At 38.7% G+C, this 16,196-nt stretch overlaps 1 protein-coding gene across 1 annotated transcript in view; it reads right to left on the bottom strand.

Annotated features, from left to right (window-relative positions):
• smad3a (SMAD family member 3a) overlaps positions 1 to 16,196 on the bottom strand; it is a 39,822-nt gene that overhangs the window by 9,343 nt on the left and 14,283 nt on the right. Inside the window, exons 2-7 of the mRNA XM_053492150.1 lie at positions 8,553 to 8,746; positions 8,294 to 8,428; positions 3,980 to 4,054; positions 3,108 to 3,158; positions 2,306 to 2,518; positions 755 to 892 (exon numbers count right to left, since the gene is read on the bottom strand). Of these exons, the coding sequence (XP_053348125.1) occupies positions 755 to 892; positions 2,306 to 2,518; positions 3,108 to 3,158; positions 3,980 to 4,054; positions 8,294 to 8,428; positions 8,553 to 8,746 (806 nt within the window). The remainder of the gene's footprint in view (positions 1 to 754; positions 893 to 2,305; positions 2,519 to 3,107; positions 3,159 to 3,979; positions 4,055 to 8,293; positions 8,429 to 8,552; positions 8,747 to 16,196) is intronic.

Below are 16,196 nucleotides of genomic sequence, written 5' to 3' on the forward strand. Positions count from 1 at the left end.
AACCCACCAAGCACATGGACAACATGCATACTCTACACATACAGACCCACAGAAAGGACTCAAACCAATGACCCTGGGAGTTATTTCAAAAGTACAATATTATATATAAGAAAAATGAAAAATCAACCATTAATTTTGATTGTAAAAACTTCTGATTAATCCAGTGATTCGTAACCATAACTAAGAATATAACCAAATGTCATAAAACATCCATGACATCACTAAAATGTATTATGACTTAAGTTAAATTATGGTGCTGATGTTATTCCGCAGCTCTAATACTGACCAGCTGTGGCAGATTGGATATCTTCACTATTTGTTTCACTTCACCTCATTTTCCTGATCAAATATTTAATATAGACCTTCACTTGAGCTTATTGTTATTATAGCAAAGTTAAATACCAAATTCAATATTTATGCATCTCCAAATTGTTTTCAAGTACTGTGCTATATTTTGCCAAACCACATAACCGTATAAAAAAAAAAGGAAAACAAACAGAGCACACGCTTGTGATTTTAGGCCAAGAATAAAATCGTATAGCTGAATTATTGCCCAGTTATATTTGGTGTTCATTATAGTTCCATTAAAATAATTTACTTTAATCTTTCATACCATTTAAAAACATATTAAACCGTCACAAGGAACGAGGAATAACAGGATAGAGAAAATCTCCCAGTTGTGTTAGTGATGAAATAATTGAATAAGATTATTTAGAATTCAGAAACATATCATGTGGTTGAGTTTGCTTCTGACCTGGTGGGATCTTGCAGACGGTGGCGGGATGCCAGCCATAGCGCTGGTTGCAGTTGGGACTCTGAACAAAGATAGCACTGTCACTGAGACACTCAGCAAACACCTCGCCTCCTATGTAGTACAAACGTACTCCTCGGCCTAAATAAAAACACAGACAACGATTATGATGTACACTGTATATCTTTCACGTTCATGTGTGAAAATGATTCCTTATGCTACAAGATCGTCTTTTTTATAAAAAGCATTGATGTGATAACCTGGTCATTCAGGTCATCAGCTGACTTTATATTACTGTTGCATAACGTCCCTGAGCCTAGACCTGACCGACTGAAGCAACCCCAAATCACAACACTGCCGATGCTTATACAGTGGCCTGTAATGCTTATGCATGATGGCCATGTGCTTCCCTTCTTCAGAATAGGGTCGATCTGGACTCATCGAGCCACATGACTTTTTTTTTTTCCATTGCTCCAAACTCCTTATGCTCCCTAGCAAACTGAAGCCACACAGCTGTTTAACCCAATCCTGTGAGTTCTCATCACACTGTGTATATAGAAATGCTATTACTTTCACTTTTAAACATAGCTATGATTTACACTCTTAACTTCACTAAGAGTTTGCATGATCTGAGATCACGGTCATTCATGATTCCTTTTTCCGAGCCCTTCCCCAAAGTTGATGGTTCAGCTCTATCCGTTCAGGTTTTAATAATGCGTTGGACAGTTCTTAATGTTTTCCTTGCTTGAAGCAGACTAATAATTGGACCCTTCTGAAATGGTGACTTTTTTTAGCCAGGCAGTGTATTCTACCCTAAATACAGCATCATGTATAGCTACGGCTCCATGCACAAAATGAGGTCATGGATATTTCCGAGAGTGATCTTACTGCTTTAATTAAAAAACATAAAAATAAATAAATTAATAAATCACTTGTACTCTTCTGTTTTTATCATGTTAAAATGCATGGATACGAAATGTAGAAACATGGCAACAGTGATTGAGTGTGGTCAGAGAAATTACTATCATTTACTTAGAGTTGGATTCTTTTTTAAGACTTTTTTCCCACTTTTTATTGCACATTTTAGACGTGTGGGAAGAAGGAAATGGAATATGGTTAGATTTCATGGGAACTTTCCACCTCTGGACTTGTATTAAAGTCAAAAACTTTTCTGAAATCTTAAAAAAAAAAAAAAAAGTGATAAGATCGAGGCTCAGTGGGCAAAGTGAAAACAATCACTGGTAGCATAAGAGTGAAAGAAACAAAAAAAATCTCCTTTCTCGCTAAATCTGATAGCAGGCATTACTCAGTAGGGGCAGAGATGTTATGGTTAAATCTTGCCTGTCATAGGAACCACAAAAAGTGCTCTAGGCAGTGTTTTTGTACTCAACATGCCGACTGTAACCAGAGCCTTCGGGGGAAATATCGCTTAACATGTATCACGTTGAGAGGAGGTGAATCTTTGTCCGTTTTTGTATAAATGAATGTCTTATTATTTACACTGGCTTGTATTTTTTTCATTGCATGTACTGTTGTACAGAAGTCAGTGTGTACCGATGTGTCTGCGAGTGAGCTCCACGGCAGCGTTGCGGTTAATATTGGACAGCAGGCCCAGACAGAAACGCTCCGAGTTGGATGGATCGGTGAACCCGTCTACTGTGAGGGAGGGCTGGGATGCGTGGAAGATTTCGCCCACCCGCTGGTTCAGCTCGTAGTAGGAGATGGAGCACCAGAACGCTGGCTCACAGTACGTCACAGGCTGCAGGTCTAATAGAGAGAGGGAGGATAAAAAGAAACGATCAGAATCAAGAATTAAGACGTAAAAATAGTTTGCAGAAAGAAATGGGTGGAGCTCGGTGACAGTGATGGTAATAGCAAGTGTCGATTCCCAGAAACAGAGCAATGGAAACACCAGCATGTTTCGGGCAAGAAAATTATTGGCTTACACTGCCAGTTTTATAAACACACCACAATTCCTGTAACTGTTTCAGAAAACGGGAAAAAAAAAGGAAAGAAAAAAGACCTAAAGAGCTTCATGAGGAACAAAAGTCCTATGTGTATGTGTAGTATGTGGAGGTATGGTATTTATTATTCCAGTAACAAAGGGGGAAGACAAGCCCTAGGATCTTCACTTTAGATAATAAGGAACAGGATACTGTCGTGCACATGAAGTGTGTGTCGTGTTTGTCCAAGTGCTCATACAGAGATCAGACCAGGAGAAGACAAAAGGTTCATTCAGCTGGAGCTTCCTCTGGGTCATCGACCAGAGGCAAGAAGTCATAATAAAGTACAAGTGTACAAACAGGGAAACATGCAAATATATACATACTCTACACACATGTCGTAAAAGGCCTACCTAAGTTGCTCGGTGGTGGAGATAAAGAATTTGGTGAAAGGCTTGGAGATCCTAAAAAAATCATAAAGAAAGCAGATGGTTGAGTTCTCACACTCTCAAATTATATTACACAAAGAAAACCCGAGTAAATGCAAATACAAAATACAACATTTTTTAAATGATGATTTCATTTATTAACAGTAAAAAGCTTTAACAGTTTGTTTATGACTACATGAAAAAAATGTACAGCGCCATCTGTTGAATTTTGTAATGAACTAAAATAGTTACGTGTTACCGTGAAGAGTGCGGAGTGAAGGTGTGAGATCGCGTTTTTTAAGCAGATTTCATCTGCACATAAGTGTGTATTTAAAATGTACAGCGCCATCTGTTGAATTTTGAGATGAACTAATGATCTTTTCGATTTTTTTTTAAGATATAAAGCCGTTTTCCATCTTTTCCTTTTCTAGTGGGCCGATTGCGATGAAACAAAGCCTATATGTTACCCCAAGCTCGGCCAAATACACCTGTGAAAACTCCATTAAAATCCGGAGCTTAGCTTTTACGTGACGCGTGCACAAACAAACAGACAGAGAAAAATTTCTAAACCCATCTTGATGTATTCTATTACTCTTTTTACGACCCACCAAATTATTTCTTCGCAAATATTTTTAATGTACTGACACGCCAACTTTACAGTTTTAAACAGCATTTGTATTGCATTCACTCAGGTTATCTTTGTGTAATATTACAATTTGTTTGATTATTTGAATCATTCAAGTGTGACAAATAGGCAAAAAAAAATCTGAACAAATACTTTTTCAGAGAACTGTACATGCAGTGTTTTTATAGAGATCTCACTGGGTCTCAGACTCGTCTCTGATGTGTTCACTTACCTGTGTCCATGCTAGGGTTCAAGGAATAGTCACTGGTCTCGCCATCCTCACTGAGGTAGCCTGGAGGAGGTGTTTCTAAAAAACAAGCAAAAAAAAAAAAAAACCAATAATGAAGACTAACCTTAACAGTAACCCTAGCAACCAGGATTTTCTGTTTGCTTGATAGATAGACAGACAAAACTCCCAATCCACTGTCGAAAAAGTCGGATGCTAAAATTTTAATTGATTTAGTCTTTAGAAAAAGAAAATGACTACAGTAAACATATACCCTTGACACACACCTTTGTCCTAATATTATTATTGTCATATTTTTTAATGCAGCTTATTATTATGCTAGACCTAAACTCAATCCAAATAAATTTTTTATCCTCTTATATAAAAGCTTCTTTTTTTTTTTTCATTTCAAAAAGCAAATATTTATTTCTTGTGGAGACATTTGGTCCTCAATTAGACCCCCAAGGCCCTCTCCAAAGCCCAATACCCACCTCTGCCAGCCACACATACATATTTAAAGACGAAAGATTGCAATCTCACACATACTGTACACCCTGGAATAGACCATACAGGTGCAAACCAAACGAAATTACAAAATGATTTTTAAGGGCACATTTTTGTGCGTTTATGAATTGAACCACTGAACAATTCCTCTCTTAGAGACAGACTGAAGTAGCCTTGCATTTTTCATGCAACATTAATCATTATTAGGGCAATTATTCATGTTGCACAAACTAGGACAATGGGCGTAGTGCGAGAGTGAGAGTATTTTTTTAACACTGAAAAAATATATGATATGTCATAAATATATGATATGTAATATAACAGTGTTGGAAACACACCTTATAAGTTAATTCCAGATTTTTCAGCATGTCAACTGAAGTAAAATCCGCCACCTTGTTTGAACCCTGACACACACACACACGGACCTGCTAGCAGGTGTAGCACTTGTGACTCACAGTACCTTTCCTTAGACTGAACTTCCTGTTTAGAATAAGTGAGTTTATTTTCACTAGCAGCAGCGCAGCTCGGCCCTGTCTCGGAAATGGAAACTCAAGCTTACTGTTACTGACCACTTTTCCAAACCCTGAATTAAATACCGTTCTGATGACGCAAATGCTGAGCACATCCCAAGTTAAATCTGCCAAAAACAGCACATGGATGGATCGAGACCAGGAGCTCAGTGTTAGGTTTGTGTGTGTTTTTGGTAATACAACCTGACCCTGACTTTTAGATTCAATTACATCTAAATGTTGTTACATAATTACCTAATCACTAATATATGAATATATATATATATATATATATATATATTCACTGATCTCAGTGAAATAATTTCAATTAGACATTCCAAATTAACTGATTAAATAGATGCTGACTCAATAAGATGTGTGTTTACATGCCCTAAACATCAGAGGTGGGAATCACATTTACTCTGTTACATTACTTATGTACTTCTATGAGTAGTTTTACTGCACCATACGTTTTTCTTTTACTTGAGTAGATTTGCGAAGAAGAAGAAACGCTACTCTTACTCCACTACATTCCGCTACACTCGACTTGTTACTTTTCTACCATTTATTCCACACATTAGATTTTCTTTATTTTTACCAGAGAAATGCAGCCGGTGGATCTACCGCATGACTGTGTGGTTTTTTTTTTTTTTGGTTTTTTTTTAACCAATCAGACGTAGTAACAATAATCACATGGAGTCAAATGACCACCCAGAAATTTGCTGCATCGCGGAGGGAAAGAAATTATCTTTAGCCGTGGTAGCCAGTGAAGGAAACATGTCGCGGTTAGTTTAGCTGTTTTATTTAATGTTGCAATGTTCACACATATATAATTAGCAAATAAGCTACAGGCCAAAGATAATAAGTTTCTTACATTTGTTCTGCTGGACACAGTTTATGGTAAAGTGAGACCTCTGGTACACATGTTGTAATGTTATTTTCTATCTGCTGAGCCATTTCTAGGGCAACTGAATATACAGTATATAGTTTACACTGTTCAAACATACAGATGTTACCTACAGTAGGGATTTGTTTCAAAAGCTTTATGTTGTGAAACAAAGTGAGATGAGGAAATTTGTGTTTCTCGTCCCTTAATTTGCTATTTTCTTTTAAAGATATTCAATAAAATAAAAACATTTATTCAGTACTTGAGTATCTTTTCACCAAATACTTTTTTACTTTTACTTGAGTAATATTATTTTAAAGTACAGCTACTCTTTTTTTGGCTCCCCTACCGACTTCTGCTGAACTTTTAGACAAAGTCATTTTTCCTCCAGGTTTGAGGTTAGGTCAGGGTTCCCATCTTCTGCGATAAATTCTGCCTTCTGTATTATAATTGGTTGGAAAGATTCAGTCTTATCTATGATGATCAGATGCCGGTGAGAGAGAAAGGGAGGGAGGACAGTTCCAGAACCTTATGAAGGTAGTGTAGAGATTGTTCAAGTCATTTTAATTGCTTGGCATTACAAATGTTTCCTAGCTTATCAAGGTCATTTTTAATTAATAAACTGTGTGTGTGTGTGTGTGTGTGTGTGTGTGTGTGTGTGTGTGTGTGTGTGTGTATGTACTGTACCTGGGCCTGGGCCTGCCAAGTGAATCAATGAATATAAGGATAAAGGACGAATTGATTAAAAAAAAACACATTGTGACTATTTTAACACCATGCAAATGTGATTTAAACGCTGATATGTAGGCTACTATACATTTTCTGTTCTGTATTCAAATCTACAATACAAGTCAAAACTTTGGACACACCTTGTAATTCCATGGTCTTTCCTGATTCTTATTTTTTACATTGTAAAACAATGCTGAAGCCATCCAAAATGTGAAAATGTGACATGTGCCTACTACTAATTGGTGGTTTCTGAGGCTGATAACTCGAAATGAACTTCTCCTCTGCAGCAGTAAGTTTTGATCTTCATCATGCTTGATGGCTTGTGCATGATTTTCTTGCAAGAACTGTTTCAGAACAGCTGACCTTCCTTTCTTAAAATAACAGCTGTGCTTTGTTATCATTACGTAGTTAATTACATAACTCCAGATGTGTTATTTCATAGTTAGCTTCAGTATTGTTCTAGAATGTAGAAAGTTAATCACAAGCATAAAAACGTTGAATTATGGACGGTGTCCGGACTTTTGACTGGTACTCTATTTATCCAGTCTAACAGGAAATAATGGCATAAATGATCTCATTTAAAGGACGTTTGCCAATATTTATGTATTACCTTAAAAATTATTTTTTTAAATTACTTAAATTTGAGGCCTCCGAGTGGCGCAGTGGTAAAGTGCTCGCCCTCGCGCTGGTTCGATCCCGGGGTGAGGCTGTTACCTCTCACAGCCGGAGGCCTCGTGCTCCCACATTAATCACGGCTCTACAGCCAATCAGGGGCGTCTGTGAGCTCACGCACGCAGAACAAGTGGCTAGCGCTTTCCTCCGAGTGTGTTACTCCGCCCCTATCGGTGCGTGAGCGAGCAGTTCGAAAAGATGCAGTCGGCTGGCGCCCCCCGGTTAGAAGGAAACACGTGATAGTCTTCGCCCCCCCCCCGGCTGAATGGTAGTAGTAGCCTTAATGTGGGAGCCCCCTAGTGACGGGGAGGAATTGGCCACGACTAAATTAGGGAAGAATCATAAAAAAAATAAAATTACTTAAATTATTAAGAAACACCACATACATTCTCAACTATGTGTATATTTACCTGTAATAAGGCTGTGCAGGCTTATGCCATGAAATAATTGATTTTTATGCAATTAAATGTGCAGCACTAGTATGAAGTACAAGTTTGAAAAGGATCAAGATTACAGTAAGGTAAAAACTGAGCTGTTACATTGCTTCAGCATAAAGAAAATGCTGAATGGTGAGGAACAAGTTTGTGCTTGTGTGTGTGTGTGTGTGTGTGTGTGTGTGTGTGTGTGTGTGTGTGTGTGTGTGTGTGAGAAAGACAGAAAAAAAGAGTATGTCGGTTTCTCAGAATGTTCCCTGGGGTGGTTCCATTGTGTGTGTGTGTGTGTGTGTGTGTGTGTGTATGTTGGTGTGTTTAGCAGCATTCATGGTGCTCATCCTTGCTGGCCTGCTTAAAGAGGCTTCAGCCCAACAGTTTCTTTGTCTGCATTTCCTTTGTCTCTCTGTCTCCACCAGCTCCCGTCTGACCGCAGCTCACTCAGCCTCACATAAGAAAATCAGCTCAAGTGATCCTTGTCACTTCAGTAAGTGATCATCTTTTGTTTTTGGGAATTTGGGGCGTCTAACACGTGCCTCTAAGAGCAGCAGTGCATATCTGTATTTCCTGCCTTTCTTCACAGTCTTACCTGCAATGTAGTTGCTCGGTGGCTCAATGCCAGCTGGGAAGTTGGTGTTTTCGGGGATGGAGTGACTGTAGTCATCCAGAGGAGGAAACTCACTGGGAATCTCTGTGTGCCGAGGGACCAGTACTGGTGGCAGAACTTTGGAGAGTGCAAAGAGATACTAGTTAATCAAGGACAACCAAGCTCATACGACATAAATACCATATATCTCTATTTTACAGACAGGACAGCACAAAAATGAATACAAGAGCATGTGTCTTACCTGGTGTCTCTACGCGCTGATAGTGGTAGGGGTTCACACACACCTCATCCTTTTTCATATGGAAAGCAAACTCACACAGCTCCATGGCTCTGAGCTCGTGGTGAGACTGAAGGTCTGGCCAGCGCCACAGCCGGCAGTAGATCACATGAGGGAGACCCTTCCTATGAGACACCTGTAACCTTCCATCCAGTGACCTGACACAAACACACACACAAAATAATGATTGATGATGGAAAACCATCAGCTGCATGTCGTTGGAATTTCTGGGGTTATCAAGCCCAACTTTATCCAGATTATAAACCACAAGGAGGTCGTTCAAGTCAAAACGGGACTCGTGATAACATTTCTCGTGAATGATTGACACTGAAGGTGGCACGGTGGTGTAGTGGTTAGCACTGTCGCCTTGCACCTCCAGGGTCCGGGTTCGTTTCCCGGCCAGGCTAGATTCCCGTCTCTGTGTGCATGGAGTTTGCATGTTCTCCCCGTGCTTGGTGGGTTTTCTCCGGGTACTCCGGTTCCCTCCCACATTCCAAAGACATGTAGGTTAGGTTGATTGGCGTTCCCAAATTGCCCGTAGTGTGTGAATGAGTGTGTGTGTTATCAGAAAGTAACGCTGTAATGTAACTGATTACTTTTTAATGACAGTAATTTTGTAATGTAATTGGTTACTTTAAAAAGTAACGTCCCCAACGCTGTTCTTGACTTGACTTGAACATCCCTCGTTGAAAACCTAAACATAATTTAAAACAAGATATTTTCTTTTTGATCAACACATTTTTTTCCTCCCAAAGAAAGCAGTATGTACAGTAATTTTTCTTTTTTTGAGAATTTCTTTTATAATCAATACTCGTTTAATGTTTGCTTAAATCTTTTAAAATTTTTGGTGAATATGAGGTCCATGGACCACCTAGAAATAATACTCCAAAAACTGTTGTGTGATAACCTCAAATTGTTAAGAGTGTATATCTAAAAATAGGTATTGTTTGCACAAATAAAACAAGCATATTTTGTCTCTTACCCCCACACATGTTAGGTTTAGGCAAAGAGAAACTCTGATATGCTTGTACAGTACCACATCACTTCAATCTGTGATGAATCATTTACTTCACTCAGGGCAAAGTGACTGGTTCCTGTTACTGCTTAGCCTGGCTGATTAGCCAGCTGGCAAGAATGAAACAAGCTTTGACTCATTAAGTGACACTAAGCCCTAAATACTAGCTAAACTGAGGAAATATGCAGCCTGTTATTGCGAGAACAACAACAGAAGACCAACATGTACCATGTGTCTATCATGAATCCAGACGAGCTAAAGCGACACCTCCAAAACGCAAGAAATACATCTGGAAGAAAACGAGAATGTGAACCTGGGCACAACTTCACAAAAAGCACTGAAGGCTTTTATTTGGTCGTTCAAAAGATCGATAACAGATCGTCTCACACAATCTCCCAGACGTCCGCTGGTGGTTCAAATGAGTGAAGTTATGCTTAGGACAAAGGCAGCTGTACTTGTGTCACATTGAGTCACAGCTACTCGATCAATAGAGTTCCTGTGCGCAATTTTAGATTTATCTGGTTGAATTAACCGGCCAGAGACACTTTTTTTTTTGGCTTCAAGGTTCTATATTGTACTCCTTTTTAAATAGGTATCGTAAGTTTTAAAGGTCCCCGAAATATGTCCGTTAATGTTCCAGCTAAAATTCCACTTAGGTCATGCATTTTGGCATCTTTGAAATTCCTTTCATTTCACTCCTGCAAAAAATGCACTGTTTTATTTGCAGTTTTAAATGTAAATGAGCTACAGCCACTAACTCCATCCCCATGCCTAATGTGGAAGTACATTTTTCAAGCAAATCAGAAATGGCAATAAATGAGACTTCTTAAAAATCGTGCCCAAAAGTCGAGTCAGAGGAGGGGCTATGAACCCCAATTTTATTATTTTTTTTATTTTTAGGAATTATGTCATACCAGGCAGAAAATTAGAATAGTATGTTTAAACACATTTATGGACAAAAAAATGAGACCTATGGCAGCGTACAAATATGATAACATAAAAAGTGCCCATTAATTATTATGATGCGGTCTATAACAGCGTATCTATAGCCAATGATTTAAATAAAAAGCAGCAAGGTCATCATTTTAAAGTTGGCGCACTTACTGAAAGTCAGCTTTAGACTGATAATTGTATGGTATAATTACTTGAAAGGTATAAATACTTTCCACATGCAATTTGATTGAAATGTGCCTCTGTTTACAAGTACAGTATATACCATAAATGGCTTTAACACGATTTATGTCGAAATGTGTTTTAGTACTGCATTTAGGTTAAACATTTTTAAAATGAAAACAGTTCTAATATGATCTTAGCACATTTTCCAATCAGGACCCTGGAATAATTTCCCATAAAGTCTCAATCATACATGAGAAGGGAAGTAGATCGCTGTTTAGATGTGATATCATCTAATCATCAAAGAACATCATGCACAAGACTTCATCATCAGTGCTGCCTGTCTCGAACCTGTTCCATGTCAGCCATTGCTGACTATCAGACATTGCTGATAACGGTAGGAAGGCACGTGAGAATGTTGTTCTTGACATTAACATCTTCGCTCTCTTATTTTGCCTGCTTTGAGACAATGACCATTGTTAAAAGTGCTATATAAATAAAACTGAATAAAATTGTCTTATGTTTAATGGCGGCACACAAACCAAGAATGTGCATACTGCCACCTGCTGTATCGGAGGGTGTAAATACGCAAGTGTACCCGAGAACAGAGCACAAGAACACGATGTGAACGCTGGGCCCGTTGTGAGTGAGGAGGGGGAGGCAATCGTTCCTGTGCACAGAACAAAACATACAGGCCTAATATAAAAATGCCCTAAGAGTAGACAATTATGAGAGAAAGTTACAATTATGAGAGGATCCTTGGAATGTTTTCTCCACTGTAAAGGGTCACTGTTTCAAAATTTTGAGAAGCCCTGCTCTTGGGAAACGCAGCTGAAAACAGTCGGCCTTGCAAGAGCCTAAAATGACTGGGTTTCGAGTTTGTCAAAAAACAGAAGATATTCCAGGATAGAATTTTAGAGGGAATAAAATACTGATATGACATAACCTGACAGTAGTTAAATCACAGATTTAATTTGTTAAGGATTAAATTTTCATAGTTCCCCGTGTAAAATTATTATTGACCAAATAGAGCCATACTCATCGATTATACAGAGAGAAAAGTTATTTCAAATTGACAAAACATATTACAGTTTCCGGACTGTATGTCATTTTGCACCATTGTTACAGAAATGAAAAAGAAACAGTAAGTGAAGGTTCAGGAGACTTTAAAGAGAAAGTGCATCAGTGATGCAGTTCAAAGAGTTCAAAGAGACACGTTATTTTTTATTATGAACATCTTTTATTATGTTTTTGGATTTTTTTCGCGATTTTCTCCCTAATTTAGTCATCACTAGGGGGCTCCCACATTGAGGCTACTACTACCATTCAGATAGGAGGCTATCACAGGTTTTCCTCCAAACCGTGTGACGCCAGCCGACCGCATCTTTCTGAACTTTTGAACTGCTTGCTCACACACCGTTAGGGGCGGAGTAACACACTCGGAGGAAAGTGCTAGCTGCTCCTTCCGCATGCGCGAGCTCACAGACGCCCCTGATTGGCTGTAATAGGGGAGCACGAAGTACCTCTCATCCCTCCCCTCTGAGAGGGGCTGCGAGAGGTAACGGCATCACCCGGGGATCGAACCAGCGATCTCCGGATGATAGGGCGAGCACTTTACCACTGCGCCACTCGGAGGCACGTTATTAAGTGACACGTTCCTGAGCAGAAGTCTAAACCTCATGTAGCATAATGCCTTTTAATTTTGATTTATTTCCCGTCAGATTAGATGTAAGCCTCTAGCATCATCCAAATCCACCATGCCATGGCAACACTATTGTGTACAGAAAGAGAAATATGAGACACCCAAAGTCTTCTCTCTCTCTCTCATTCATACCACATAGTTCTTTTAAAAACATGTACAGAGACACATGTTTACCCCAAAAAGCAAAAGCTTTAAGGCACCAAAATATCAAAGCTCAAGAGCTCTTTAAAAGATGTCTGTTAGACTTTAGAAAACAAATGTGCTTTCAGTTTTAAGCCTTGATTTAGCTGCCAACTACGAAGAAAAAAAAGCTGATGTAAAAAGCATAAAGTTAGACATCCTATTGAGAGATTACATTGAAAGTCTGAAGAAGTTATATAAAAAAAGATAACGACAGGGAGAGCAAGAAAACGAGAGAGAGAGAGAAAAAAAGTCTAAAAGTGAGGAAAATTTTATTGCATAAACAAATCAACTAGAGGTAAAATATAACCAACAATGAATTACACAATCCAATCAAGGTGAGTTCCCTAAGTCAACTTTCTAAACATACACACACATCCCTGCAATGTTAAGGTCAGTGACTAAGCTGAGGGAGGAAAGACAGTGCAGTGCTGACATTTCCTCTGGAGAGAGAGAAAGAGTATGAGAGAGACACTAAAAGATAAACGGCCACAAAAAACTAAATAAACTTTAGAGATGGGGTGAAAAAATCAATTCAATATTATATCAGGATAATTATAAAATTGCGATACTTATAGAATCTTAATACAAATTGAATCAGTACCTAAAGTAGGTATTGTGATAATATCGTATAAGTTGGTCCCTGGTGATTCCCCTCCCTAAAAAACATATTATCTAGTATTTCTTATTATGAAGATATAATACAACATATATTAGAGCATTAAACTTTGTTCAAAACATAATAATTATTTTCAAGGTTAGAATTGGCAGATAATGCCCTAGTTTATATAACAAATTAAAATGTATAAAAGCCAATATTTTGTCAAGTAGACTTGAACAAGGGATATTATTAGTAAAATTTCCTTATATTACAAAATAATGTTCATTTATGCACTTAGTGTTTGGTCGGACAACACAAACACAAATTACTGTATCAATGTGGCATGGCATGGAGGTGATGAGCCTGTGGCATTGCTGAGATGTTACTGAAGACCAGGTTGCTTTGATAGCAGCCTTTAGCCCTATATGTACAAATGTACTGTATATATTTATGGCTTATATATACCACAGCTTATGAATAAAACCTTTAATTTTTCAATCAATATGAGATTGTTTTCCATCTGTTACTTTCCTTGTATGAAGGAAAGTCAAAGCCCAGACACAAGCTGGGTGATCACTAGAGTAATCTGTTCAGCTCTGACTCAAAACACAAAATGCAGGACTTGTTGGTTTGACACTACATCTGGGGCTGGGCAAAAAATATTATAGCTGGGGCATTAACACACATTTTGGGGAAGCTCTGAGACCTGATTTGTTAGAGTTTTAATGCAACATGCGAGACGTTTTAGCGGTTATAATCAATGATATAAAATGAAAAAAAAAAACTGTACTGATTAATCATGCAGCAGCAGCAGACATAATTAAAATGTGTTGTACTGTAATACCATTGTGAAACCAAATGCACAGATTCTACATGTTGGGAGTGGGATTGCAGTCCCCCTAAAGTTTTGACCCTCTGCTCTTCTCATACATTATGCATGACTATTGCATTATGCATTAAATATGCATTAGCACGCTTTTACCCCTCTTACCCTGAGTGATAGCGAGCCAGACATCGGGAAAAAAAGAGACTAATGAAAAGGTTATCCCGGTTCAGTAGAGCTCCCTAAGTTCTTTTTAAATCCATGGCACAGACACCATTCATGTCACAAATACTTAATCATCAGGAGGGGGTGTGAGGGAAAAGGAAAAGAAGAGGACACCGTGTAGTACCCTTATCTTAATGTATAGTCAACTACCACGTGAATCAGAAGAATGCTTAAAAGCGCTGATATAATAAGAAGAAATTCTAAATATGGTAAATCTTGTTTAATAATAGCGAAATAATGTGAAAAGCTCCCTCTTATAAATGCTTAGTGTTGCCTTGCAAGTTCATTCACTTTGGATTCACAGCACTCAGACTTTATTGTTGTTACAGACACTGTGGCTGAAAACCTAGAAAATGACTGCCGGCTGACTGCTGAGAAGAAAAGTTGATTGAACAGAACTGTGCCATAAATGGACTCTGGGACCAAACACACACCCAGAGGGTAGGGTCTGCCCCATTGAACCAGGGTCAGAATGGAGGCTGTGTCTGCAGTACAGTGAGCGGTGAGATTTAGGGAGAAAAATGTGAGCAAGAGAGAGAGAGAGAGAGAGAGAGAGAGAGAGAGAAGTAGGAGTGGACTGAAGAAATGGAACGAAGAGGAAATCACAGCAATGACCTGACAAGATCTAAAGCTGGCATTCAGATCTAATCTGTTCAGCAGAAACAGGAGGGATTTCAGATTCTGTTAAATGAAACAGCATAAACTCATACTGTGCTTTTAAATAGCATATACCTTGTCGAGTAACTTTAAGTGGGGCTGTGCTTCGTGTAGATTTTTTGGGCAAGTTATGACACAGCTATCACACACAGGTGTAACTAGTCTGATCGAAAATAGCCTTTTCCAATTCCAAGCACAGTGAGCATATTTACACACACACAGGAGTAATGTCGAGTTATGGTTATAGCTCGATTAGGCCATTTAAGTGGAATAATGACCTTGTCTTATTATACAGCACAGCAAGAGAATCGATTTATTTGCCAAAGTATGTCTGACTCCATTATGATGCTCACTTTTAGCTTGCTTGTATTGGACCTTTTCCCACTTGACATATTGCATTAGAACCAAGCACTAGACAAACAAGTTAGCTAGCACCGAGTAGCATGTTGATCTGTAACAAACATGTTGCATGCTTTACTTTTTGTGCAAATGACATACAGTCATGTTTATGTCATGTTTTGTGTAACCCGAAGGTATAAAACCCCACCATAGTGTTCCTGGATTCATGCTTCTTGCTTGCACATTTTGTTTCGACTCCCCGGTCAACCCCTTGTTGCAGAAACTCTGGAGAATGAGACTACTCCGACTGTCCGTATCTGTGTGTGATTCAGTGATACGCGCAGGAGTAGTTTGACTCCCAACTGCATTATCTGGATGAGCTAGTCCCACTTTAAGGAACTGGCCTCTGGCTAACAAAATTTGCCAGACTAACCATTTAAATATATTGTAGTACATTTGAATTGATTCTGCTCGGTGGGCTTGCAAGACACAAACTGAGCCAAAGGATCGAGTTTCACCGCTGCAGGAAATGTGATTAGAATAATTTTTTAAGTAAATACCTGACTGCGAAAACTGAGCTTCATTTAATTGTCTTGGGAACTGCTAAGGATTGGTATTAATATTGATAAGTACCACAGTATTACTCACTGCTTTTCAACACGGAGTGTTTTTCATTAGTTCAAAGACAAACTGAAACTTCAGACACTTTTAGGAGTTTTAGAAGACCTGAAGAGTCTCACCTTACTCATCCTCTATACCGCTTTATCTTGTATACAGGGTCGCAGAGGGCTTGGAGCCTATTCCAGGATACTTAGAACACAAGACGGGGTACGTACAGCCAGAATGGGGTTAGGGTTATGTACTGTACACACACATAGATACACTCACACGCTCATTGGAAACGCCAATCTGCATGTCTTTGGACTGTTGGAGGAACCCGGAGAGGAGAACAT

The sequence above is a fragment of the Clarias gariepinus genome, chromosome 3 (genome assembly GCF_024256425.1).
Source record: "Clarias gariepinus isolate MV-2021 ecotype Netherlands chromosome 3, CGAR_prim_01v2, whole genome shotgun sequence".
NCBI lineage: Eukaryota > Metazoa > Chordata > Actinopteri > Siluriformes > Clariidae > Clarias > Clarias gariepinus.